At 36.2% G+C, this 27,655-nt stretch overlaps 2 protein-coding genes and 1 non-coding gene across 5 annotated transcripts; 1 reads left to right on the top strand and 2 right to left on the bottom strand.

Annotated features, from left to right (window-relative positions):
* Positions 1–3,090: 3,090 nt before the first annotated feature.
* Positions 3,091–3,292, top strand: LOC121983679. Its single transcript, XR_006112695.1, has one exon. It is a non-coding gene; the product is annotated as a U2 spliceosomal RNA (small nuclear RNA).
* Positions 3,293–6,094: 2,802 nt separating this feature from the next.
* On the bottom strand, positions 6,095–9,941 carry LOC121979337. The gene is made up of 5 exons (XM_042531311.1): positions 9,518–9,941; positions 8,920–8,997; positions 7,951–8,050; positions 6,859–7,001; positions 6,095–6,515 (listed from the first exon to the last, which is right to left on the bottom strand). Exons 1-5 carry the CDS (start codon positions 9,827–9,829, stop codon positions 6,306–6,308), a joined length of 843 nt encoding a protein of 280 aa, XP_042387245.1. The 5' UTR covers positions 9,830–9,941; the 3' UTR covers positions 6,095–6,305.
* A 284-nt stretch (positions 9,942–10,225) lies between these two features.
* On the bottom strand, positions 10,226–26,585 carry LOC121979336 (probable transmembrane GTPase FZO-like, chloroplastic). Of its 3 annotated transcripts, none has more exons than XM_042531308.1 (11): positions 25,913–26,583; positions 23,267–23,820; positions 23,079–23,147; positions 21,490–21,687; positions 19,523–19,654; positions 17,886–17,972; positions 17,340–17,780; positions 17,021–17,188; positions 14,879–15,109; positions 12,370–12,485; positions 10,226–10,655 (listed from the first exon to the last, which is right to left on the bottom strand). In XM_042531308.1, exons 1-11 carry the CDS (start codon positions 26,421–26,423, stop codon positions 10,373–10,375), a joined length of 2,790 nt encoding a protein of 929 aa, XP_042387242.1. In that variant the 5' UTR covers positions 26,424–26,583; the 3' UTR covers positions 10,226–10,372. The 3 variants fall into 3 exon arrangements, with proteins under 3 accessions (XP_042387242.1, XP_042387243.1, XP_042387244.1); XM_042531310.1 differs by having other exon boundaries at positions 10,416–10,655; positions 12,374–12,485; positions 25,913–26,584; XM_042531309.1 differs by lacking the exon at positions 19,523–19,654 and having other exon boundaries at positions 25,913–26,585.
* Positions 26,586–27,655: the final 1,070 nt, after the last annotated feature.

Here is a 27,655-nt window from a genome sequence, read left to right as displayed (position 1 = left end):
GTTGAAAGCAATCAAATTTCCTGATGGATATGCCTCGAATATGTCTCGTTGTGTTGATACAAACAGATTAAAAATGTTTAGAATGAAAAGTCACGATTGTCACATGTTCATGCAAAGACTAATTCCAATAGCTTACTATGAACTACTTCATAATAATATTTGACAAACACTTACAGAATTAAGTCTCTTTTTCAGAGATTTGACTTCAAGGGTTATTATGACATTAGATATGCTTCAACTTTAGATAGACATTCTTATGATACTCTGTTATCTTGAACAAATATTTCCACCTAGTTTTTTTATTCAATGGAACATCTAGCTATTCATTTATCTTATGAGGCACAACTAGTTGATCATGTGCAATATATATGGATGTACCCATTTGAAAGATTTCTAAGAAAATTAAAGAATAATATTCGTAACAAAATAAGAGTTGAGGTATCAATATGTAATACATATTTGGTTGAAGAAGTTACTTTCTTCTGCTTTTATTATTTGACTGATAATGTGAAAGCAAGTATTGTAAGTATCTTTGAAATTCTGATGATACTTGATGTGAGTAGGTATATATGTCTTTGGCATACTTTAACGCATATCTACTTATATTTCATGAGCATAATTTTCTTTGATTGTTAACTTATTGATATCGATGAGCAATGAAATACTTGCGAGTTTTCAAGGTTTATGTTATTTGTGTCTCTGAGTTTGTTGAATCTGAATGCTAAAAAAATATATAAAATCTATAATTGTGTAGACAAAAAAAAAAGATACAATTTTGTTCTTTGAAAAACATTTGATACTTGCTTCGTACCAAGGATCCCTAAGGAAGAGGAGCTCGATCCCCTTGGGACTGGAGTGAATACACGGATGCCACCAAGAGTCTTCCATGTGACCTCATCGATGCCTCCTATAGAAGCAAGAGAGTATGATCCAAGCAAACCGAGCCACTAAATCAACAGAGAGGTCCAGTAGAGAAGGGGAGGAACGAAGTGCTGAGCGAGGCGGAGAGGAGGTGAGACATGAGAACTGAAGAACAATGGAAAGTTAGTCCCACATCGCTAAATTTTGACACAAGTCCAAAAATCCACACATAAGATATAATATACATGAATTAGGGTATGTAAACAGTCACTGTAAGAAAACACCCTACCATGGATGAACCCGTGGCCAATCAGGGTATGTAAACAGTCACTGTCTGTAGGAGAAATTCACACATAAGATATAATATATATGAATTAGGGTATGTAAACAGTCACTGTAAGAAAACACCCTACCATGGATGAACTCGTGGGTAGTCAGGGTATGTAAACAGTCACTGTCTGTAGGAGAACGCCCTACCATGGATACTCTGTGGGTAGACGGGATAAATAAACAGCCATTATCTGTACGAGAACGCTATACTACGGATGGTCCCGTGGACAGGGAGGATATCTAAGTGTATAAATCAAAAATGATAAGTAAGTAGTAACAACCACATTCAAGAGTGAATTCTGCTAGCTACACTGTGATATGATCTCACTAGCATATATCAAGATACTCGATATCTTATACTACGGTGTGGTCCTACTAACACTCAGGCATGGATAAATGTCAAGCGGGTATATTAACTCAATATTCTACATCTATGCTACGGAATAGCATCGCTAGCATAATAGTCAAAGCATAAATGGTCACAAATATCGTGGACAATAAGACTGCATGAATCACAAAATAGACTAAAATATAAAATCAAACAATGATAGGTCCAACTCAAGAAGTAACATAGGGATATCAAGGTAAAATACTACACAATGAATACAAATAACAAGATCATACACTAAGGTCAATGAACTATGTAAATAAGGGAAGAAAGTACCCGTCTTAAATGTAGATCGTCGTGAACTATCTCCATGTCAGGATGTGTACCTAACTAGTATCCTGCAATACATAATACATAGTATAGCTAAGTTCTAGCATAAACCAAATAGCTAAACCTAATCTTGATCTGATTAGGAACTCATATTTTAATTCCATTTAATGATGCAACACATCCTTCACAACTAATCTCCTTATGAATTAATCCAATTCAATTAGTTAACCATTCTTGTTAACATGCTTTAATTATCCAACAAGCCATGAAAATAACAATCTAACTAATCCATTATCTCTTATCATCATAATTAATTATCCTACCAACAAGAATTAATTCATCTTCATTTACACTCAAATTCTAATTAACATCATCAACTTCGGCATTAACAGAGCATTAATTACCTCAAAACAATCCACTAGATTGTTTCCTTCCCACATCCATGACCAAATCTTGCATCTTGATTAATCGGAAAATGGTTAATTAAACTCCAATTAAAAATGGTTTAGTCATTCACAGCAATCGGATTTAGTTAGGGTTTACCCTAATCAGGCGCCTCTTCTTCGGCAACAGCTCACTCTGGATGGTGGTGGTCAGCTGGAGGTGGCAACAACCACTAGGTTGGATTGCGGCAGCTGCTGCTAGGATCACATCGCGAAGAGAGTGACGATGACTTACGAGATGGCCTCTTACTCATGGTTGGAATGGGAGTAGATGACTCACGGGATCGGCGGCGTTGGCCACGATGACGACACTCAAGGATGGTGGCGCTCGAGGAAGGCAGTGGATCGGGAGCTAGGCAGGGCTCAGTGGGGCTTGCGGCGGCGTCGGCAGAGAAGCATGAGTGGGAGGGGGAGACCCATAGAGGGAAGAAGCATGCCTGACGCCGACAGTGGAGTTGCCGACAGCCGACGCAGTGACGACGTCAACGACGTATGAGAAGGGGAAAGGAAACAGCTAGAATCAGGATCGGGCAGAGGGAGAGAAGTGAACTTAGGTTTTTTTATTAATAGCTTAGGTTAAATACTTCAACTTTAGGTTAATTGAACTAATCAACTCTAAGTTAATTGATATTACAAGTGCTTTCTCTAAGCCTAATAAATTTATCTCTTAAATTTGTCATACGAATTCCATTTAAATCTCTAAAAATTTCTAAAAATTTGTAATAAATTCGATAAGGTCATTTCTCAAATAACACTTATTATTTAATTGTCGCATATTACAATGCAACTATATACTTCATACTTTTTTCAGCCTTTAGCTAAAATCAAGTGTAGTATTTGTTTTTATGTATTTAATATTTGATATGTGGGTCATCAACTCACTATGATATTAAATTAATTTTTTTATGGGGAAAGGGTTCATCACAGTTACTTGCTATTGGAATCCTCGCGTGTTGGTCGTCCTTGTGTTGTACTATTGTATGGGCTTGGCGCACCCTGTTAGAGTGTATACTAAAAGCCTAGCTTTTGGTATAAACATTTATCTAGAAATAAGAATCACATTGGTCAAATGACTACATTTATGATAAATGTAGTTGTTCAATTAATTTATATTGTAGATAACATGGTGTGTGGTATCACACACAGAAGATCATGTTATCAGTACCTTATAAATTATAAACAGTAGCTCACGACCAAGATGGAAAGGAACAAACCATTGGAAGGTCGTAGTGTAATTAGGTATTAGTTTATCTTAACTATATAATTACACTAGTACACTTAAAGTGTATTAAGTATGACCATTTGAGGTCGTTCCTTTTATACTGACTTAATAAAGGAACAAAGACCTCAGTTATTATGGAAGCATGTGCTCTTAATCCTAATATAATAACAAGCACATATATTTGATATTTATTTCTTTAATTTATCAATGAGTGAGATTTAGTTCGATAAATCAATAAGCCCGATAAGTTGGGAAATGATATCACTTATAGTGTGTGTTGTTGATTATAGAAGGAAACTGTGTCCTAATGATCTAGGTTGAGAATGTCCCCAAGAGGAGCTCATAAGGATTGTCATGTTAAACCCTGCAGGTGGACTTAGTCCGACATGACGATGAAGTTGAGTGGTACTACTCTTGGAGCTAGATATTAATTAAGCGAGTTGTCAGTAACTTACTTAATTAGTGGACATTTGTTATCTTAAACACAGGGAGACTAACACACTCATGATAAGAAGGAGCCCAAAATGTAATTTGGGATTGGTGCGATAGTTCAATAATAGTTCTCTAGTGGAATGAATTATTATTGATAAAATTAAGTTGTGTGTTCGGGGCGAGCACAGGATGCTTAATTTTATCGGGAGACCAAAACCAATTCCTCCTCTCGGTCCCTATCGTAGCCTCTTAATTATAGAGTACTATACCCACCTATACCCACCTTCTTACCCATCCTATAGGGGCCGGCCAAGCTAGCTTGGAGACCAAGCTAGGGCCGGCCATGGGTATGTTCATGGGTGAATTCATGTGGTCGGCCCTATTAAATAAAAAGGAATTTTAAATTTAAAAATTTTTCTTATGTGGATAATATAATTTAAAAGAGAGTTTAAAAATTTAAATCCTTTCTTTTATAAGATTCTACAAAAGATTAAGAGAAGAGTTAAAATCTCTTTCCTTATTTGTAGATTAAAAGGTTGATTTTAATTTTTAGAGATAATTTTTCTTTTTGGAAATTATCCACATGTTTAAAAGAAAGATTTTAATTTATAAAATTTCTTTTTATTAACCAATCATGAAGGGATTAAAATTATTGGAGAAATTTTTATAAATTTCTAGAAACAAATTAGGAAGTTTTAATTTTTGTTTTAATTAAAACTCTCCTTGTTTTGGGGAGAAGAGTGGCCGGCCATTATAATTTGAAAAGAGAAAATTATTTTAATTAAATAAATTTTCCTTTTCAATGGCAAAAGAATTAAGGAAGTTTTTATTAAATTTTCCTTATTTGCCAAGACCAAGGATTATAAAAGAGGGGGTAGAGGAGGCTTCAAGGTAAACGACTCTATTCTATTTTTCCTCTCTTTTCTCCTTGGGTGTGGCCGGCCCTTTCTTTCCTCTCCTCTCCTTTGTGTGGCCGAAACCTTCTCATGGTGGAGATAGCTTTGGTGGCCGGATCTAAGAAGGAGAAGAAGGAGAAGCCTCTTTTCTAGCATCCCTTGGAGCATGGTGGTGGTGGCGAACCTCTTCATCCTAGGAGAAGTTTTGATGGCGAAACTTGTAAGGAAGAAGAAGGTGCTTGGTGGTTCTCATCTCGGAAGATCGTTGCCCACACAACGTCCGAGGTTAGAAGAGGAATACGGTAGAAGATCAAGAGGTCTTTCTAAAAGGTATAACTAGTAATTTTTCTTTCCGCATCATACTAGTTATTTTTGGAAATAATACTAAATAAAGAGGCATACGATTCTAGTGTTTCGAATTTGTTTTCGATATAGTGTTTCTTTGTTTTTTTCCTTGTGATTTGATTGTTCTTTTCGGTTGACCTAAAGTTATTTTAGGAAATTAAATATTAGCTTTCTATAAAAGGTTTTGTCTAGTCGGTGGTGGTTGCTCCCATATCCAAGATGGCCGTGTGCCTCGCCATGTCAGTACTGGGAACCAATTATGGAAATTAATATTTAATGGAATTAATAACTTAAGGTGATTTGGGTCGAACGTGTTAAGTTTCGCAGGAGACCCAAGTCAAAACCTAAAAGAACAAATAGATTAAGTTTTGGATCAAACGTGTTAAGTTCCGCAGGCGATCCAAAATTTAATTTAAAAGAACACATGGTAGCTAGGAAAAGGTTCAGACCTTTGTACAAAATTTTTGTACAGTGGAACCTCTAAGTTTTCCGAGTAGCAACCAACACACCCGACCGAATATTTAGATCAAAAGTATCTTTACCAAAATATTATTAAATGGTGAGTTAGTTTGGAAATGAAATTTATTTTTTTATTTAATTTAATATCGATAATATTGTTAAATTATATTACAAATGGTTCTTTTTATTGTATAGATTGATGTGATATTGTTAGATTATTAAGTGTTAAAGGTGTTGCTGTTAATATGACTAAGGTCTATTAATTGTCTCAATCACTTCTTTCATGTGTTGTTGTTGTTGTTGTATGTAGGGTCATCTTGGAGGGGCTGTCAAGGTTACGGTTTCACTTCCTCAAATTTCGTATTAATCTACTGTTTATCTACCGGAGGTGGTTAAAAATAAAATTTGCAAAGAGTAAGGTAGAAAAATCATATAAAAACAAAGGTCATAGCAACTAATACAACTCATTTCATTCCTTGTTCATCGTGTTAGTATGCACCAACAAGCACAATGAAATGAAATGACAATATTATTCTTGTTACTTGGTAGCACGGACCACAATGAAATGAAATCATAATCCTAGTCTTGCTGCTAAGTATACCGATAGAAGAGAGCTTGTTATAATCTACCTTACAGCACATCTGAGAACTCGGAAATTTTCAATCGGACTTGTGAAGATTGTGCAAAATGTACAAGGATGCTGATGACAAGAATATACATATCGAGTAGCATAGAAGATCCATCCCAGTAGCTATCGTCACCATTTTGCTTCTTTCAAACATCTTCACCAGGAGAATCATGACAATGACATGCCCGACCTTTGTTTTTAACTCGTCAAGTGAGCTAATCTGCATCCACTTTGGCCTCTCCTGTATGGAAAAAAAACTCATCATTTTTTTTTTTTTTTGTAGAAAAGGATTTGTTAGCAATTCCAACGTTGTTGTTGCACGTAGGCCAATTGGAACACAACTCAGGAAAGTAAAATTGTTTCTTGTTCGTAGGAGGATGTGGAGTAAAATACAATTTGCTAGATTGGAAAAAGATGCTGGAACCTCATTATTGATACAGTTAAGAGACACAATTACCAGTAAGTCCAGGAAGAAAGAAAAATTGTTTTGAAGCAGAAATTTAGTACTAAGTTGGAGCATTTGAAAAAGATTAATTCCAGAGCTTACTAGTTTTTTTTTTTTATCTCTTGAAGATTATTAGTACCTTTAAGGCAAACATCCCAAACAGAGAAGATCCCTTTAAAGCACGATCAACATCAGAAGGTGTCTCAGGGGTTACATTGCTGATGAACAGTCCATATAAACCCATACCAAAAATCAGCATCACTGTTCCAGCAAGATAAACGTCTGCAGATATAATAAATTATCACTACAACTTTCGGGGAGGAAATAACACTTCAAGCAAGCTCGAAATACATGTCAAAAGAAATCCAAACTAATCTTTCTGTAAATTGCAAATTCCTAGCATGTTTAAACTTAAATGAATTAGCAAGTCCCATGTTCACTTGTATTATCAGTTGAGGGGCAGTTAGGAACATCATACTCTTTTGGATTACGCTTTTAAATCACAAATCAAGCTACCAAATCTATCGGAGTAAGGATTGGCTTTCAACCAAGCCCACTCGCACTCTATTTTGGTACATTTTCTGTTTTGTAAACATGTAAGACATCAATCAATTTATACGCACTGGCTTGAGAGGGAGTATCAAATGTACATATTTTTTAACTCGTATGGACTATTATGCCATTAGGGTAATACCAAATATAGTATGCCATATGTAGGACAAGAGCACCTAACAAGTTACAATCTCTCAACACAAGACAAGACAAACTTGGTGAGGATGAGGAACCGAAACCACATGTGATATTTTACTTCATTTCCTAACACTATGCTTGTGATCCTATGTATCTTACACAATATAGAGATGTTCACAAGTTTGTGGATCATAAAATTTACTCATTCAAATTAATATCGCTTTGATAGCAAGCTTTTACAGAAATTTGACTGATGCCTTCACTATTGTATATTTGACATCAGTAATATCGTTGAAGCATACTAGAACACACAATCCAGAATATTCTATTGTATCAATCAGATTCATTCATACTTCGTTCTAATACAGTTTGAGGTATACTACATGTTCTGGACCATAATACCACTTCTGTATCACAATAAGAAAGCAATATACGAATATTGTTGAAAGCCTTGCAGAAGGTCCTTATCTCCTTAATAATTAATATGGTGGTATGATATGCAACAATCATCAAAGCCATAATTAATCAGAAATACACTTACCAATAGCCTCAACTAACCGGAGTACCATTTGTCCAGTATGAACACCTTTAACACAGCTTGTCCAGTAAATCTTATATGCATCAACTATGTATACACAGCCCTAATAAAGTGAAAATTTTAGGGAACAAAAAAAGCATTCAAGGTACTTGAAACTTCAAAGGGAAAAATTATGCTTACAGGAGAATCAATGACATAAAAGAATATGCATAAAATGCAAAAATAATATAAGCCTGAATTTGTATCAAGTTTGTACAAGTACCATCGGTATTGAAGCTCGATGTTGTCTGATCTAGCTCCATATTTCATTCAGCTTTTATTATAACAAATTTGAATTCATCAGAAAGGTATTTCCCTTTGCACATCAACTTCAATTATATATGTGCATAGATTGACAAGAATGCACCAAATCACATGCACATTCTCCATTGACTTTGAAAATTAAAGTTCCATTAGTTTTGTACAAGAGACGAGTGTTAACATACTGCAACATTTTGGCGGACGCATTCATGTTGTATGAATGCAACTAGTAATTTATCCTTGCATAGAGATGAATTGATGAATGGAGTGATAAGATCCATATAACCAACTCTTGGGACAAACTTGAGTCGATGTGATGATTAATGTCAGCTAGTAAATATACTGTCCATTAGAAAATTGGAAAACTAAATGGTTCTTGTCGATTCAACTTTTGCTACAGAAATTAAATCAAAGATTAATGCTATGAAAAATCTCACCAGATAAACTTTTAGATCTTTGCATATTGACAATAATAAAGAACAAATGATACACCACAAAAATAACATATTTACCAGTAACAGGAAAACTAGTCATGTAATGGCCATTGTTTCCCAAATTCAGAGCTATGAATGTGCTGTTATTAAATACATAATAGAAATAGTCTGTTTTGTTAGAAAAAAGGACATACTTATGTTTTTACAAAAAGATTATATTTAACTTGGAATAACTTACATTTAGAAAACATAATATAGATCCAGCAAGTGAGCCACCAACAGCCAGCAGGGCTAGGAAGCGAAAATCAAAAATCACCTGCATTTTAGTTCAGAAATATATTTCATTATTTTGTTAAGCTAGCAGTAGTTAAAGAAATGCACTTATTTGGTTAACCAAAATTCAAGATTATACTATCAGTAAAATAGAAGTAAAGAACATCGACACTATACAAAAGCATATCAGAGCCCAAAAAAACTTCCTCTTGCCGTGATTTTCATTGAAAACATATGACAACTTGAGCTGACAAGTTGTTGTCACACACACACACAAATTCTCGTAGCCAGAAATTCCCTATACAAAGGTCAAAAAAAAAAAAATTCACTAAAAAATCCGGAAAAGTTTTGTTATTTGACATCTCCTAGTTAGAAATCCCCATCAACTAGATCATCTACAAATGTAAATTTTATTTTCAAAGTAAAGAGATTTTTGAACTATTATGCACCAACCAGTGGTTCAGGAAAAGGGAATAGTGGTAAGAATGGAGATCATGGGCCAAACAACGAATTCCCCAAACCACAAGGATGAATAAAGGAGGAATAGAAGCAGAGTTGCTTACCCTCTCGACGGTGGACTCCGTGGTAGGCGCGGGGCTGAGGAGAGCATTGCCGCTGGGATCGACTGTGAGCTTGTGACCGAACCTGGAATCGGGGTCGACCTCGGCACCCAAATAGGTCCCGTCTCGAGCGGCAGTGGAACGGGGAGCGTTGGGGATGCCTTCTCCATGGGAGCGCGAGTGAGGAGAAGAGGAGGCGGAGGAGGATAAGCTGCAAAGGCGACGGATAGGGGAGCTTCTGCGGGCGGGGCGGAGAACCGAGGAGAGGGGCGTCGACGGCGAACGGATGGAGACGGAGAGGAAGGTGGCTGCCATGGCGAGCGATCTATGGAATCGATCGATCGATGGAGAGGCGGGAACGTGGGTGGGATCCGAGGATCCGTTAGAGATCGGTGTTGGAGAGCCGATAACAATTTCTTTAGAAATAAAATTATATAAGAAGATTATTAGCTGTTGGCTGGTGTGGTGGTCACTGGTCAGTCACTCTCTCAACTATTTTTTTTTTTATTATTAAAATATAAAATTACATAAAATCTTTCCTAACAAAATATTTAATTAATAATTATTTAAATAATCGACCTGATCCAACCATCGCTGTCGCGCAAGAGATCTCACTATCTGTCATATTTTGGAGTCTCTCATTTTTATATTTTGGAATTATTTATTTTTAACTAAAATATCAAATATCTTTGGCATCAATTCGAACATGGAGACGCGCATTAAAGTAGTACTAAGGCTGGATCATAAACGAAGTTGTATTCTTACAACGTCAAAGAATATCGCTTGAAAAATCAACTCTTTCTCTGAATCCAACAACTCTTCACTAGCGATTCGATACGTACCCAAGGGGCTTCGGCTTCATGAAACATGAAGGTTTTGAATTTCGACTCTCAGAGCTTGTAGATTCTGTTCAGCCTTTGCCAACTCCTCTTGCATTTCTATGGATCGATCTATTCTGTCCTGAGCTGCATCCACATAAGGTCTGCTAATAGCTTCGACAAACTGATTTAGTTTCTCCACGCTATTCATCAGGTCCTTCAACATAGCATCGTTGAGTTCGGTAGCCAATTTATCAGCCACCTTGCTGACCTTCTCCATTGTCTCTTTTCTTCTTCTTGGAAAATTTGAGATTGCAAGCCACCTGCAACGTCAAAAGAAACACTTAAAAAGGATGGGGCAATAGTGGTACTTCCAAGCTCCATTCATGTCCGTGACTGAGCTAGAAGTAGAGAAAACAACTACAAGCTAAACGAAAATCAGAAAGGATGATTGACTGAGAGATATACAACAGGCAATTAGACTAAACAGGTTCAGTATTTTTCATTCATCCGTACATCTTTTATCAGAACTTTTGAGGTTTTTGAATACCTAACTAGAGTCTATTCACTATCAGCGTGTGAATCCCAATAATGTCCTCCTCACATGTTGCCTGAAGCATGGTTTAATACATTTATCCGACGAGATTGTGTATTCTTACGGTGCTACAAAGAAGGAAAACTGAGTGATCCTGTCTGAAAGTCGATGAGATGGAAAGTTGGGGATGTGGCGCTCCCGTTGATCGTCTGTAGATTCCGCACCGATCTGCAACACAGATTACGTAAGTGCCGAGCCAGGAAAGGGGTCCCCAGCATTGGTCCTCCGATGCTCAAGTCAGTCACCAGCGATGAAGTAAAAGGCGGAGCAACAAGAATGAACAGTAGCGAGAACAGTGTCTATCGCATATTGCATACCTCCGTCGATGCTTGGACACCCATTATATAAAGCTCCTATAGCGCGCGTGCACGCTTCCCGAAATTTTTCTTGAAAAGACTTATTGTAAAGTGTCCCGACACAATACCTTAATAGGTCGATCATATCTCCGAAGTGACAGTGAAAACTTTCGCCGTACGATCTTCTGGTGATCCATGCCCGGTGTTAACGACACTACCTCCAAAAGGATGTCGATGGATAACAGAGTATGCTGCTAGGCCGAGCGGGTTGGTCGCTCGGCCGGAACTTCACTATTCCTATGTCCCGTTTGCTCGGCCTGAACTCCACTATGTCTGTTGCGTCCGCTCAGCCGGATCTCCACAGTGCTTGTGCCACGTCCGCTCGGCCAGAACTCCATTGTGCTTGTGCTACGTCCGCTTGGCCGGAATTCCACTGTGTTTGTGACATGTCCGCTCAGTTGAAGTTCCACTCTGCTTGTCGAGTCCTGCTACTTGGTCAAGCGGGGTAACTGCTCAGCCCGGCTTCTGCACACCGTTTCTTTCTCCGTCCGACGTCCAATACTCCATTAAGCATTGGTCATTTTGACACCTCCCCGTGTTAAAGGCGGGGTCGGACCGGACCCTTCTCCCCCGGTCGAGACATGATCGCCCGACCGGCCGATGATATCTCAGCGTTGACCTAATCACCCGACCGGCCGATGATATTCTGAGTGTTGACCACCTTGACTTTGACCTCCACCGTGGTAGCTATCCTCCGCGGAGTGGGACCCTCATTATTATCGCATCACTCAGAATTGCCATTCTTGCTTAAACACATCATAAATATTCAAAATTGTTCACGTGGATCTTATTTTCTTAGATGACCATTTGATTTTACTTTGAATGGTGGTTTATTCAATAGATTCATGGCAGGCCATCTCCCTCATCTCTTCCTCTCTGCCTATGACATCAGTGCTCAACTCCAAGCATCGCTAGTGTAGGTCCCCTCCGCTCTCTTTAGTAGACAACGGAAAGTCACAATCTTTGTCAACTAACTCAAGAGAGAACAGACCAATAAGAGATCTGAGTATATAATAGTCACCTAATTTTTGTGTGTAAGCAACAAGTGAAATGAAGCTAAATTTAGCGAAAGGCCTTAATACTTACCCACCAGCTGAACAAAAAGCAAGAGCAAGGAGATCCTCTAAGGTGGTTGGCAAAACAGATGTAAGAAGTGAAGCAGACAGCCCTGCTGCTCCGAGCCCTCCAAAGGTCCCTACAACCTGTTAAAAAGTGAAAAAACAGTTTATACTAATCAAGAAGCAAGAACAGCTTTTGTTAAAATATTTAAGCATATATTTAAAAGCATGATCTGCCTGTAAGCTAGATTATAGCTGAATAATATATAGATTACCTCTACTATAAGTAATCCACTGCTAGTTTGACATGCAATGCATGACAGAATAGGTCGAAGAAGGGAAAGAATGCGCACAAATTTCCATAACCATCAATATTCAGATGCAACTTCTGAAGATCTCTTAGATCTAGATTCAACTATTTGAGCAAAAGATGTAATTGCATCAGCTGAACTTTTGGTTGATTTGTAGAGGAATGAATGAAATGAAAGCAAAGAGCCTTCACAACTTCGCATGTTACACAGATTTTACACAGGAGGGGAAGGTGGGAGGTATCTTATATTAACATTAGGCATATGCCAAGGCATAACCTATTAGGTACGAAAGGCTGGGCAGTACACCTGAGATTATGCTTAGTGGGATTATCCACAACGGGTATCCGATACAGTTCATCTACAAAACCAGCGGCTGATACAGATGAGATTATCTATGGAAACACTACCTGGTTGTGGAGAAAGGAAGGGTTCATCCTTTATAGAGTAAGCCTGAACCATAAGGATTAACAGACAGTAAGCTCAATGGAAACCAGTACCTAAAACACAGTCCAACTAGCATATGCATCGTCTAGGAATTTTATACAAGGGTTTGCATCACATGAATGCAATATGTGGTCCCTTAGGCGGTTCAGGTGTTGAGGCAGGCCAGGCAGGTAAATATGCGAGTTGGGTAGGCCATCTATGTGAACAAAAAAAGGACAGCCCGGTACACGAAGCTCCCGCCATGTGAAGTCTCAGTGAAGGATCCATTATACGCAAGCTTACCCTGCTTTTTGCAAGAGATTGTTTCCAGAATTTGAACCCATGATCTTTAGGTCACAAAGCAATAACTTACCGTTGCGCCAAGGCTTCCCCTTCTAGGCCATCTATGTAAAAAGGGAAAATAATTATAAATAGCTAAAATCTACTAGCTAGTTAATAATTTAAATTTTAAATCAGAGGAACTAACACTTCAACAAATGATGGCTCAAAACTGAGTTTACCTTGGTAGTTGTTATCCTTTCTGTTCTTTTGTGGAAAAGATGGATGAAAATCTCAGGATAGGGATAGTGTTAACAATAATTAGATGTACAGGGGAAAACTTAGGATATAGTGAAAAATTAATAAATAGAATCCACAAAAAAGAATCTTGCTAAAGCTCTACGTCAGGAAAAAAGAGTAATTTAGGGTATGTGAATTTTTTAGCAAATGATATATAATGTGATCAAAGGTATTAGAGGAAACCTGCCTATTACTAATGTTTTTTTATTTTATGTCTCTCTTGTGGAGCCTATTTGCTAGAGCCTGCTCAAATACTCTCAAGCCTAATTCATTTGAGTCCTTTACATGTGGGTCAATCATTCTTCCTAATCTGATGTCTTGAATTGTTCAGCAATTAGTATAACTCAAGACATTCATACCCGTAGCTTCCTAGACATTTATGAGTTTGTGTGCTTTGAAGTTCAACAAGATTTGGACATTCATAAAACTCTTTCAATCTGAACCTCATTTTGCATTTACATCAATGATAAATGATGTTCTATAAGGAGTATCCTGTTATACTCCATTTGTTGCAGTTATATGTGAGCTAGACAAGCCATCTAAGCCTTGACATCTTTGCCACTTAGATCAAAAGAAAATGTTTGACTATAGTAGGACCACATACTTTGTACTTTGTGAGTCAAACAATAAGAACACAACATATACAAAACATTAGTATAGAAAACATGAATATTCTAAGATGGATTTATGGAGTTAGTAGAAATCATAAAACAAAAATACTGTTTGTCGGGAGAAAGTGTAGCTCCAACCTATGAAAAAGAAAATAAAATAAGATAGTAAAGATGTAACTTAAAAGACACTAACTAGAGTTTAGCAAAGATAAGTTGAAACAATTAGAGTTGAATGAATGAGTAGAGGAGCAAAATCATCTGTTTGATTAAATTGCTTTACAAAATCTGTATATTACTCACTAATATATGCTTCTAATGGTGGGATAAGAAGCATATAGCTGACCCCAAATATATGGGACCAATTTCTTCTTGTTGTAGAGAAATCAGGAACTTGTTTTATAATTGCACTACAATCAGATCATTTTCACAAATAGCCAATAGCTTAGGCATCATAATAATCATGCATTATGTGAATGTCTAATAAGCATGCACATGGATTTATCTTCCTCTGTCAACAATTTACAAAACTCCTCAGTAAACAAAAGGTTGTAAATAAGTCAATCCATGAAATAAACAAAAATGAGAAGAAAAAGAAATGCAATATTTAACGAACCACTTCACGTATTTCTTGTTCAAAAAGTCTTGCAGCTGCACCAGAACTGAAGTTCTCTATCACCTTAGAGCTGAAATCCCCTGACGCGATATTGATACTATATTTTTCCAGATGAAACTCACCATTAGTATCAACTAATGCGGGCCATTGTTTTTTAAAGTGCTCCAAGTAGAGCTTTGCTTCACGAGAATTACACGACTCTGACCATTCTGAGTAGTCAGCAAGAACTCTCTGGAAACATCACCACAAAACAAAATAACTCTACAACCATTTTCAGGTAAATGAGATGGCATGATGTGAAACTAGCACGCACAGGTTACGCCTTCACCAGATATTAGTCTGTTGAGTGAATTTAGATGAGACAATCAAGGATTCATACTATTCAAGAAAATTGCATGCATGATATACATAAGACAACACTTCGAGTACTTCCCAGAAAGGTGGGGGAAAAGGTAACACTTGGACTCAGGCTCTTTTTATTAAAACACAAGCAAAGACCATTTGTAAAAAGAACTAGATTTCTACATGGACCTTTTGCCATTGTCCATCTCTCTTGCTGCTTTATTGAGCTCAATGAATGCAGTTCATTTACACATGGATTCATAAATGCTTGTTTAAAGTCGAGAAAAATGATGGAAGAATAGAGGGACAAATATTTAGGTGCAAGAATGTGAAATTTGAGGTTCGTATTCAAAGGTCACAAAAACAATGACAATGGGAAGGCAGTTTGAAATTACATCATCAAGAACTTTTCCAAGGAAATTTTACCATTTACAATATCCTTCGAGACCCCACATTATGATCTGAACTCTGAAGAAGGTGATCTGATTTAATCATTTAAAACTTTGCTTGTTTCTTTTTGTCTTTAGCTTAGTACAGTAGAAAAGGCTTTTTTTATTTACATTGTTTGGATTATGTTGCAACAAATGAAATATTTTTCAATTGATATCAAATCTTAAATCTAAGTAAATTATCTTATTGGAAACTTTTAGAAAATGCCAAAAAAGTAATAAACTTTATATAAATTAAATTTTACTAGGTTTCATTTATTTCTATTAAAAAAATAAAATGGAAATAAAACAAAAATATCAATCCATCGATGAAAGGGTGAACAAAGGGATACAGAAAGAAATCTGTTTTTAGTTAGCCATATCCAAAAGAGAAGGGAATAGATGACATCACAGATTGTCCAACTTGTGGTTTCCTAACATTTGCCTTAATCTTCATGTATACAGTACAATTTATCTTTGCTAAAGAAATGAAAGTCGAAAAGTATCTAGCAATAAAACTCTAATTTATTTCCATATCTAGCTTATCTGTAACTAATAAGCCATTGAATTGTGCACTTCAGATAGTTGTAATTTTGGCCCTATCGTCTTGGAACTCTTTGCCTATGGTCAGTTGTTGCCAGTGTCTGAATCTCCATCTACAGATGAAGTTATTAAGAGAGATATAGGCTCCTAGCAGATAATTTCTATCTGCTTACATGCAGCATTGGGCAAAGAGAAACTTCTATATCAAAGATAAATAACATCTTTTTCTTCCTACATACCATGAGAATTTCCAATCTTGTCTCAATTCCAATGTGTGACTAGCGCTGGGCAAATCCAGTATGTTTTCCTTTTCCAATACTAATTTGTTTCCACTATCAACTGCCTTTTGCAGACCCAACCTATATATACTAACAATGAGATTAACATTGTAATACTTATCCTACCATTAAATTTATGAATGGAAAGTACAGTGAGACTTGTGTTCACTAAATAATTCCAGTTAATGCATAACAGTGTAATACAAATCAGTCCAAACTCAAGCCACCGTGATTTATTAGTTTTTATTATTTATTTATTTTTAAATAATTTGATTGTTTATGGGAAGGATTGTATAATATAGATATAGTGAACTTCATACCAGAGATGACTATTCAGCAATTCTTGTACTTCTACACTCATGGAAGTATGCAGCATGCACACTACAGTAACTAGGTCCTACTTAAAGAAGATGCAGAAGAGATCATAGTTAATATGCTCAGTTAAACCAATTCCATGTACATTAATTGAACTAGAAACTATGCTTATCCTTAAAAGAAATGAAGGGGATATTTAAAACATCTGAAATTATAAATTAGAACAAAAAATATACTTGTGCATCAGAAAGAGCAGGATTAATGATGTCATTTTGGAAAGTTGAGGTAGCGAAGGTAGAACCAACTCTTTCTGTTTTCAAAGCATATGTAGGTATAAGATCAATATTTGACAATCTGAGGAGGGAATCTGTTAGCTTCAGTGCTCGGGATTTTGCTGTCTCAACCTGCATTTTAAGAAAAGAAAGATGCTGTAAAGATCCAGAATAAATTGCTTATAATCTTAAAATTTGAAGAAAATTCAGGAATACAGATTAAGCTGTTGTTTGTATGATCCCCTATTAGTACCCTGGTAATATTATCTATAACAATACATACCGCAGATGTGATACTCTTCCTCCATGTAACACTCTCACTCTCAATTTTTGCAGAATAGTCTTTTACACTGCTAAGGATTCCAGCGATCGAAATCAAATCCTCACTGGCAATTTCATTTTCTTGTTTTACAAGTGCTTGGCAGGAAGATAATAGCTTGTCAGCAATAGCAAGCGGTGTTTCAAGTTTCAACTTCACTCTCTCCAAACCACTTTCTGTTGTTCCATCTAAAAGACTAAATAAGAACTTCTCCAGCTCATAAAATTGACTGCTCATCCAACGACTATCACTAAACAAGGCTTCCTCATATTTTACCGCTTTGTAACTTGAAGAGGAGAGCTTCGCATCCAAAGCAGACCGTGCAGATACAGGAAATAACCTTATATCTTCTGAGTTAAGCAGTCTACGTGCATTTTCTTTTACAAAGGAAGTTGCTTCCTCAAGCTACACAAAAGAATAAGTAGAACAGACATTAAAATTAGAGACAAACAACATAGCTAAACGGCAGCACAAATTACAATGAAATATATCAGAGGAGGAATTCATAACCTCACTGCTTGTTCGATAAAGATCCAATTTGTTTAAAACAAATACAACTTTTTTCTTCCACTGCTGGACATAAAGAAGAAAGGCAACCTGACATTTGGAAAGATAAATAAGTAGGCACATACATAAATACAGATTTCCACACTGCAGAAATATATAACTGGCATTGCTTAACAGTTAACATGCCCAGAAACAAAACTTGGCACAATTGAAAGCAAGAAAATGCTAAGCATGCAATCAGGTGAAGAATATCAGATTCAACAAAAGTTGTATTAGATACTAAAAATAGTGAAATTATATGATAAATCAAGATAATACCCATTATATTGTAGGCACTAATGGCTTCCTTAAAGTGAAATGAGTCTTGGAGGATGAATAGCTTGGCCACTTTCAAAAGATTTGTGAGAGATTGCACAGTGAAATGAGAGATTGAGATTCAATATCTGCTCTTCAAATAAGGAACTAACATTGAAAGAGAGACCAAGTAAAATCCAATATTACTCAAAGATATCTCAAAGAAAGACTTCATAAATTATGGCATTTACAAAGGACAATCTATCTTTTCAGAGTTGCAATTAATAATGGAACTAAAAAAGCATCACAGATATGAGTGAGTTCAGAATTCCAACATCTTTTTCTATGAGGGAAGGAATGTCAGTAACTAAATTATTGACCATTTTACTTTGAGAGAGGGAGAATGTCTTAGGACAGATTTAAGTGAAATTGGCACAAGCTCTGATAGAAGAGATGTTGAAAACAATAGATAAATAGTAATCTTGTCTTAAATCATGCAAAAATGAAAACGAATGGTGCTGAGGTAGAAACTACGTTGGTTAAATATTGTTACCTACCTCTAACACTTGAACTCATCTAACCCCTCCATAACCGTGTTGGACAATGAATACTCCAACATTGACACTCCAAGATAACCCTTGATACTCCTATTTGTCATGTATAATTTTTTTTAAAACAGTCGTGTTGCATATTTTGATCCAACACATGTTTAATACCTGCATCCGTGTTCAACTAACATAGATTGACATAATAACTGTGATAGAGAGTTCTTTTGTAATATTGATCACTTTAGACAATGCAATCATCTAGAAGTGTGACCATTAAGTGCAAACCCAAAGAATAAGAATCAGATGGAAGGGATGGACAATGTGTGGGGTGACAAAGACGATGTGCCATCATACAAAGAGACAACCACATGATTTTGAAGATAGAAAAGTAATTATAACATATGAATATCTGGTTGTATCAACAAAATTATGTAGTGGTAAAGATCCACTTCGATAAAGGGCAACCCGGTGCACGAAGCGCCCACTTTGATACAATTAAAAAAAAACACAAAAACAAAAAATTCTCAAAACTACTAGCAGTGTAGCATGAGGCCATTGATAGAGGGAATTATTAAAATGTTATCTAAAGTATGCTAATTGCATTGCATGGCAAGTAATTAGATGCAACCTAAATTCTGAAACAGAAGCACCAGTCTTTGCACTTCTCATGCTCATAGAAAGTTGAATGTATCCTATTGTCTATTGAGTGCATTGACTTTATGTGATATTTAGCAGATTTATAAGCACTCAAAATAACAATGTGATAGAAACATATAGTACTACACGCAAAAAAGTTACCTCACTTTCGGTCAATGGTCGATCTGCTGATATAACAAAGAGAATCAAGTCAGCACGGGGCACAAACTCTTCAGTTAGACGTTGTTGCCTTTGAAGAATCACATTTGTTCCTGGTGTATCTACAAGGTTCATCTGTTTAGTGACAATAGGATTAGTTAAAAGGGATGAGATTCACATGTCTAACAGAAATTGCAGATCTATACTCAATTGAAAAGGTTGTTAAGTCCTGAGCATGAATGCTCAAAGATTCTTACTACTTATATATATTTTTCTTAACTAGATACAGAGTGAAAGTTTAAATAATTAAACTTCAACTCACAAATTAGTTTATACAATTGCAGTGCAGTAAGAAATAATAATCATTTAGATCATAATTTAGAAATTAGTAAGTAAGCAATGCAGAAGACAAGATTCCAAAATAAGCAAACCCCTAGTGAACCAACACGATGAGAAATCACATGATTAACCACAACAATAAAACATTTGCTAAATCAGTAGATGATCCAGGATTAATTCTCTGATTTGATCTATCAGCTCTAGTAATATGGATATATAAGAAATTAGTAATTCAAATTTCAATATATTTGAATACATAAGTCACTATCTGGTGTTGGACACCAACTTCATAGCAGTAAAATTTTAAGAACATTTACGTTAATGAAAAATATATAACTGTGAGGGAACTTTGTGCAAATGGAGGCAATAGAAAACAAGGGTCAAATTGAACATAAAAATCTGAAGTTCTGCCCTCTTGCTCAAGTGGGATTAGTAACAACATTTTTAGAAGTTCAACAGTTCAACCTTTTAGCCTTGGTAAGGCAAACTAGCTTAAAATCTTAAACTATAAAAACATTTAACTTCAATACCACTTTGAAAATAAAGGGTTGAAAGACAACAAGAGGGGTCTTGTATTAACTAATTAGGCATGCATTAACACCTAAAACAAGCAAGAGAACCTTAGTTAAGCCATCAAACCAGCTATATATTTCCCAAAATCTAACGTTTATGAACAATAGATTTCTGAAACTCCTTGAGCATTACAAACATCCAAAACCGCTAGGTAAAACTCTCAATTTATCTTCATAGAAAACTGATTTTGCTCCAAGTCCAACAGCCTAAAATACAGAGAAGCCACCAACTCAGGAAGTTTCAGGCTAGTATTTGAACTCTTAGTACCAAACATTCTAGTATGATTTAATGGCAGTTAATGGTATCTGTAAGATTAGTTCTTAAGAATGTTACATTTGGGGCAAGAATAGCCCAAAAAACAGCAATATACTGAACAGAGAGGAAAATTGAAAATTCTCTTTAACTGGCTAATAAATAAAGGTCATATTAATGTTCCTAAATGTCTACAGCTCACAAGCAAAATTCTGACAATTGAGCAGAATGGAAATTATTTGTATCATAAAAAGAAAATTGATGTATCACTCATCAAAGTATTGAAAAGGACTTTAATATTTGAAAGGGGAGAGAATCCACTGGCTAATGTTGCCATCCGTGTCTTTTAATATGCGTTCATAAATTTTAGCCTTTCTTCTTGCAATGACTAGTGATGAACCAGCAAATTTCTGATAGGATTTGATCCCTCCGTTGGTGAATGTCTTGTTGAATTAATAAAGAAACAGTTGGCAAACAAAACTTATACAATAAATTAAAAACAGATCTTAATGAAGGACAAGTTCCTGATGGCGGTAGCATTTGGTGCTTAATGTTGTATTTTCAAGCTAAATTGTGTTGGTATTTAAAATGAGCTTTCTTAAATGACAGGCTGAAATTTTAAATATGAAAATGCAATTAACTTAGTCTTTCCTTCAAGAGAGAATTCAGCACCTAATTCTTCTATTTGCTTATTAGCTAAGACCCAAAAAATTGCTCAGAGATGATATGAAGCGTGACTTTGAAAGAAATATGCAAGGACAAATAATTTGAACAGAATATTTTTAGATAAGTTTAGATTTATTAACTTGTTTGAGTATTGGAGATGACAAATAGCATATAAATTGTCCATCTGGATTTCTTTCGCAGTGGCTGTGATTGGCAGACTCTGTCTCGGAATGCAAAAGCAGTGTGATCTCATTTGTAGTAGGAACCACTCCTTCCTTGAGATATCTCCGTCCAAGAAGGGCATTTATAACAGTAGATTTTCCAGAGTTAAATTCGCCCTAAGAACAAAATGAACCATTTATCATAGAAATAAGAAAGATTAAAATAGAAAAGGCAATTTCAGAAACATCCACTCAGGTTTCTTTCAACAAGTTTATATTGCATAACAAGACAAAATGAGTTGGCAGGGATCATGGGAAATTTTGCAACAATGTGCAGATAGTAATCAACAGAAACAATGAATTGCTATTACTTGTCAGCCATCACAAAGTAAACAGTAAACAAAAAGTATACAATGAAATTATGAAGAAATCATATCAACTGTTTTATGTACAGCTCTCCCACGACAATTGAGATTAAACGTAACTATCATAGAAAAAGGTTAATAACTACATAATTGACTGTTGCAGGAAGTTATAAAGAACGCTGCAGAGTTAAAGGCAGAGATGATATTACATTAAAAATAGACATTAGGTGCTACCTCTTTACATCTGACAATAGGAGTATGTCAAACCACTAACGGAGACAACAGCTAAGTATTGTGCAAACCCACATTTAGGGAATAGGTTCATGTGAAAATAATAATGGCAAAAATCACTAAAAAATATACCAATAATAAGAACTTATGATCAACATTTGAGTACATCTACTCAATCTCAAATCTCATTCCATAGTGGGCAAAACATGTCCTTTCAGTTGTGTACAGAAACAGAAACTCATTTGCATGGAAAAAATGTACATGTTCTGCCCATGTTGCTTAATATTAACCATGCATTGCTCATAGTGGGCAAGTTGCCTACTATTCCTCCTTTTATTCTTCCTCTTGGTCTTCTTCTTCTCTCTTTTTCTCTTCCTCTCATCATTCATGTTATGCTTGATCCATCATTGCCCATTTAGGTCTCATCTCATGTTAGTTGCCTACTAGCAACTTTGTACAATCTTCACCCCTGATACCCCTGATCAGTGTATCATCCATTAAATGAAATTGTGATTTCACTATCTCTCTAACTTTCCCACTGGATCTCACACAATTCAGAGGAAGTATAAAAATATAATATATATGTACCTACATATGTAAATATTAAATTGAATCAAGTTGTTCCCACAAGTGGAGGGCATTACAGAAGTGAGACGATTCAAAACTAGGTCACTGTGGGTAGTGTATCACGTGTTGATAGGCATGATACAACATCTTTCTGAAAAGAGAACAAAAATTGTATTGATATATGAAATTGAGATTTTAAACCTTGCGTCTACTCATTACTATTAGGAAATTTTCATGATTTCAACTAATTTATCAGCATGCTTAACCTGTGATCATGTAGGCACAATTCTAAATAAGCATGTTTGATCATGAACAGATAAACAAACATACCTGGCAAATATTTCAGATTTATTCAGCAACTACTTGCTAACTAATCATATTAAGATATCTAATTTCTTAACTCACCACAATAACCAGCAAAAATGGCTCACTAAGACGAGCTGCAGCATCCACAAGAAGTGAAACATCCTTCATCTGCCATGAAATGATTAGAAATTTAACTAAAATCCAACACAAAATGAAGAAGAAAATAAACTCAGTTAAATTTTATTATGGCATCTTCAACTACCAAATTTTTAACACTAGAAGATCACCATTGGTGTCGCTTTTTGAATGATAGAAACTGCTTCATTTATCAATACTCTTTCCCTTTCAATTAATTCTAGCTCACGGTCATCTAATTTTGAGAATCCCATGATCCCTGCCTGCCTGTTATTCGCAAACCTAGCGTCGTCCATTTTAGCTCTTGAATTTTGATATTTATCTTGCATTGTTCCATTAGCCATATATGGTCTGGAGAACATCTTCAGAGTTCCATCATCAAAGCTTTTCAACTCATTCAAGCACAAAACCATTCCACTAGCACCTGCTTTCAACAAATTTGATGCCATGTCTGAAGGTAATCTGTCAGGAAAAAAGTCAGTTGCAATGAAGAAAAGTGGAACTTTCATCTGCTGAATAACAGAACTCCCGAGTATATCATCAAATTTGTCTGCCTTCATACTCATTATAAGAAAATCAGCACCTTCTGAACTAGAAGCACTTAAAGCAGAAGCTGTACTTTGTACTGTCCTTGCTACTAGAGGAAGATACACTGAATCGGACTTTGATTTCATCATCATGTTCCTTGCCACAAGTGTGGGAATAGCTGTAGGGAAAGAAGAAAATGTACTAAGATACAAAATCTAGTAGCCCTAACTAATGAAAAATTTAATGACTGAGAACACAATTTGTTTAGGCTTGCTTGGAAGGTTCATGGCTAAGAAAATAAACAACAAAAACTGAGCTCAGATAAACAAAGGCCAATTTGAGATAGAGTCTAGCTGAGGTGATCATTCAGGTCTATCCCACCTATGTGGGATCAACTACATGAACCTTATGCCTCCATTCGTCTCTATGAAGCTATATTACCTTCGCATCACTTATAGGTGGTGACCTATTCAAACGAAAAAATAGGATTAAGATTCATAATGATGAATTTAGAATTTTTTAACATTTGTTGTGTAAGCTTATGCAACCCTCAACCCTTTTTCATGAATCTTTTTTATTAATTGTGAATCAATTAAGTTGTCCATTGATTTGTTGTTAACTTGGATCTTGGGGAGCTGTAAAATTGAGAGGTGGTGAGTAGTTACATATTGGTTCAGATCAATAGAGACTGATAATAAGGTTTAGATGATTCAACTCGGGAGTAGGAATATTGTTATTGGAAGTAGAATCTTTCACTACTACTATTATTGGATTCAAAATTTGCCATCAAACACAAGTTTTGCCAAAGACTTAAAGTCAATCCTAATGAATAAAAGGGCAGCATGGTGCACGAAGCTCCCGCCAATGCAGGAACGGCCTATTATATGCAGCCTTACCTTGATTTGCAAGAGTTGTTTCAGAGACTTGAACTTAGAGGTCACACAACAACAACTTTACCGTTACGCCAAAACTCAGAGTCAATCCTAATGAATGAAGCTACAAATGTCGTATTAACTACAGGTTTTGGTTGAAAGGCTCTTTCATTGAATATCTTTGGTCATAATAGGCTTTGGAGTCGTATATGCTTCTTGTAATATTTATGATTAATGATTTGTTGTTGTCCTTTAAGTTGGTTCTAATCCCCTGGGAGATTATTTCTCGACTTGTGATTGTCATGTGATGGTAATGGTTGAGTTGATACAATGTTCGGAACTCGGGAGTGTTATGATGGAGGTGAGTGTTGTGAGAGGATTGTGCTTATATCATTTTATTAGGTTTATATGTAGAAAGGATGTCAATTGATGTACATGTCTGTAGTGTGTGGGAATTGTAGGATCCTATCCCTCATTTTCAAATTGTAGTCTTAGTCGAATTTGATGGATTTAGCGAATCATAGATGATTCAATTTTCTTTCCATGACTTGGTTTGTGTAGCTGTAATAGTGGATTTTTGTTAGCCGACTTCTTCTCAATTTAGATCTAGGAAGTTTTTGAAGGATTATTGTATCTGTTTTAGCCATTGTTGTTGTAATGGCCTATCGTGTGAGGTGGTGTAAATAAATATGGTATGTGCAGTTTGTGTGTGCCATCTCCTAAAATATTTGCTGATAACATACTCATATTAGTTGATTGAATATATTATGTTTAACATTCTTGCGCACTTACTAGAGTTTGTCAACACTATGTAGTTGATTATCATTCATCTTGTTGATAGTTCTGGGACTGGAATAATTGGATGTTGTTACAACAGTTAGAGGTTTGACGGTTACATTCTACATATTTTTGTTGGTTCACTTATGCTGATAGATAGAGCTATTATCACATACTTTGTACATTCCTAATTAACACATTTATGTTTATTTCTTGTCTTGCCTCCAGTTTTAAATGTGGATGTGAGTTGACTGCATTAGATTTTCAAGAGTTGTTGGGGTTATGAGACAGAGACACTTTATTATGATCTTCTCTGGAACTTGTTTAGTAATTATGGTTGCAGGTGTGTCAATAGATTCCTGGACGGTTGTCAAGAACATATTGATAAATGAGACAAATGCAAATTGTTCTTATATTTAAATTATGCAGATCTAACTACCAAAAAACAACATTGCATGCCAACTAGATAGTAAATGAACTCCCGTAGATTCACCATGATAATGGGCTCTAATATTAGAAATAAAGAACAATTCACATAAATGATTGAAAACGATAGAAAATTAAGGAACTTGCTAACTAATTCAAATGATTAAAATACGATATAATGAAAGGAATACAAACCCGAATCTGATAGCACCACTCCATTCGCCCCGACAGCAGCAGCAATGTCAACGCGTTCGGCGATTAGAAGGTAGGCCCTGTCGCCGACCAATGATTTCAAAGCACACGCCGCCTCGTAAAGCCTGCCACCAGTCTCGTCGCCGCCGTCGAGCACAACCACTCCGACTCCTTTGGGCAAGGCAAAGTCAATTTCGGCCCCCCTTTCGATCGACTCGTCGACGCTTAATCGGAGCACCAAGGTGGGGACACTAATCTCCGGCCGCTTGAACCCGCCGGGGAACAAAGTCCTCACCTGCTGCTGCTGCTGCTGCTGCTGCATCTGTTTTTGAGGATTGGGGAAGGAAGACGAGTTGGGCCCGACGGCATTGACGGTTCGGGGAGTAGATCGACGGTCGGAGAGGGAAGGGCGCCGGCAGAAGGGAAACGCCGAGAGGGGTTTGGGAAAGAGAGGAAGGCGGGGGCTGCGAGCAGCGGCGAAGGGCGAGTGGCCGTGCAGCAGGCAGGCTACCATCGATGGCCGACGAGAAATTTGGACAGAGGAAGAGAGGGAGATGCGAACGGGAGAAAAGCACGCGAAACATAAAAAAGGAGACTTATCCAAAAAAAAATCCGGATTTCGCCCGGCTCCACTGCCTGCCTGCCTGCTCACGAAGAGAACATCCAATTTTCAACTTCTTATCGGAATATTTTTCTTATAAAGCCGAGAATACCTCGATAATAATCCGTCATATTTCACTATTAAAAAAATAAATATCTTTCATAATATATATATTCATTGAGCTATTGTTTATACCTGTTAATAAATATACAAATTTCTTCTAGCAACTTATGTCTTTAATATTGATGTCAGGTGAATCAGTTCCCTTTCCAGTACAGAAATCCGGCCCAACGGATCTCAATTACTTATAATTAAACTATATTAGGACAAGACCCATATACCATCCATGATGTATTAAGGGAATCTATTCGAGATCAATCAGTCTGTTCGGGTTAGTCCGTCGGTCTAAATTGGTCAACCTATAGATATCAAACTAAATATTTCAAGAACATTCTCATCAAAAATATCTAAATCAAATCGGACCTCTCTCGATCTAAATGTCCGATCATTCTCTCTTGACAATTGCAACTCAGACATGAAATTGTAAATATATGCCACTAACAAGACTGACAACAACAATATGACTCATGACGACTTTTATGCAACGCTAGGTGTACAACATCAATGCCACATCTCTAACACTCAATTGAATTCATGCTCCCGATGCTCACAAGTGGATGTGGTTTCATGTGTGACCCTCACTTCTAGCGGTCTATAACAATCCACGTGGATATTGAAGTTCGACAGTATAGTTTGTAGAATCATGATCCTACATAGGATGAATTTAAGATCATGATCGGATCGGTCAGAATAGTGGAATTATATAATCCTAAAAAACCCTCTAATTTTATGGTACATGTATATTTATTTATTTAAATTAACTAGTAATTTAACTACAATATTATTTCTAACATAATAATACTCAATAATATTTATATTTTTATACCACAAAATGCAAGAGTTTAAAATTTCTATTAACACAATAATAATAATCGTATTTAACCTCAAGAATGTTCCCTTGGTTTACAAGATAACTTAGTTTAAAGGTCAATAAGCAACAAATGTAACGAATTGGAACTTTTGATTTAAACACGAACATCGGAAATAATCTTCTAAAGACTTGTTGATTCTGTAGAATATCAGAC

This window comes from Zingiber officinale, chromosome 5A (assembly GCF_018446385.1).
Source record: "Zingiber officinale cultivar Zhangliang chromosome 5A, Zo_v1.1, whole genome shotgun sequence".
In the NCBI taxonomy this organism is placed as follows: Eukaryota; Viridiplantae; Streptophyta; class Magnoliopsida; order Zingiberales; family Zingiberaceae; genus Zingiber; species Zingiber officinale.
This window is presented reverse-complemented; position numbering and strand designations above follow the sequence as displayed.

Bases quoted from the DNA above. Each gene is read 5' to 3' on its own strand.
- LOC121979337 (XM_042531311.1), bottom strand. From the start codon at position 9,829: ATGGCAGCCACCTTCCTCTCCGTCTCCATCCGTTCGCCGTCGACGCCC. The intron at 8,051-8,919 runs GTAAGTTATTCC...TCACTTTATTAG, and splicing joins CTATATTATGTTTTCTAAAT to GGCTGTGTATACATAGTTGA. The intron at 7,002-7,950 runs GTAAGTGTATTT...TTATATCTGCAG, and splicing joins CCGGTTAGTTGAGGCTATTG to ACGTTTATCTTGCTGGAACA.
- LOC121979336 (XM_042531308.1), bottom strand. From the start codon at position 26,423: ATGGTAGCCTGCCTGCTGCACGGCCACTCGCCCTTCGCCGCTGCTCGC. The intron at 15,110-17,020 runs GTATATTTTTTG...TGATGTTTCCAG, and splicing joins CTGCTCTTTCTGATGCACAA to AGAGTTCTTGCTGACTACTC. The intron at 10,656-12,369 runs GTAAGTATTAAG...TTGACGTTGCAG, and splicing joins GCTTTTTGTTCAGCTGGTGG to GTGGCTTGCAATCTCAAATT.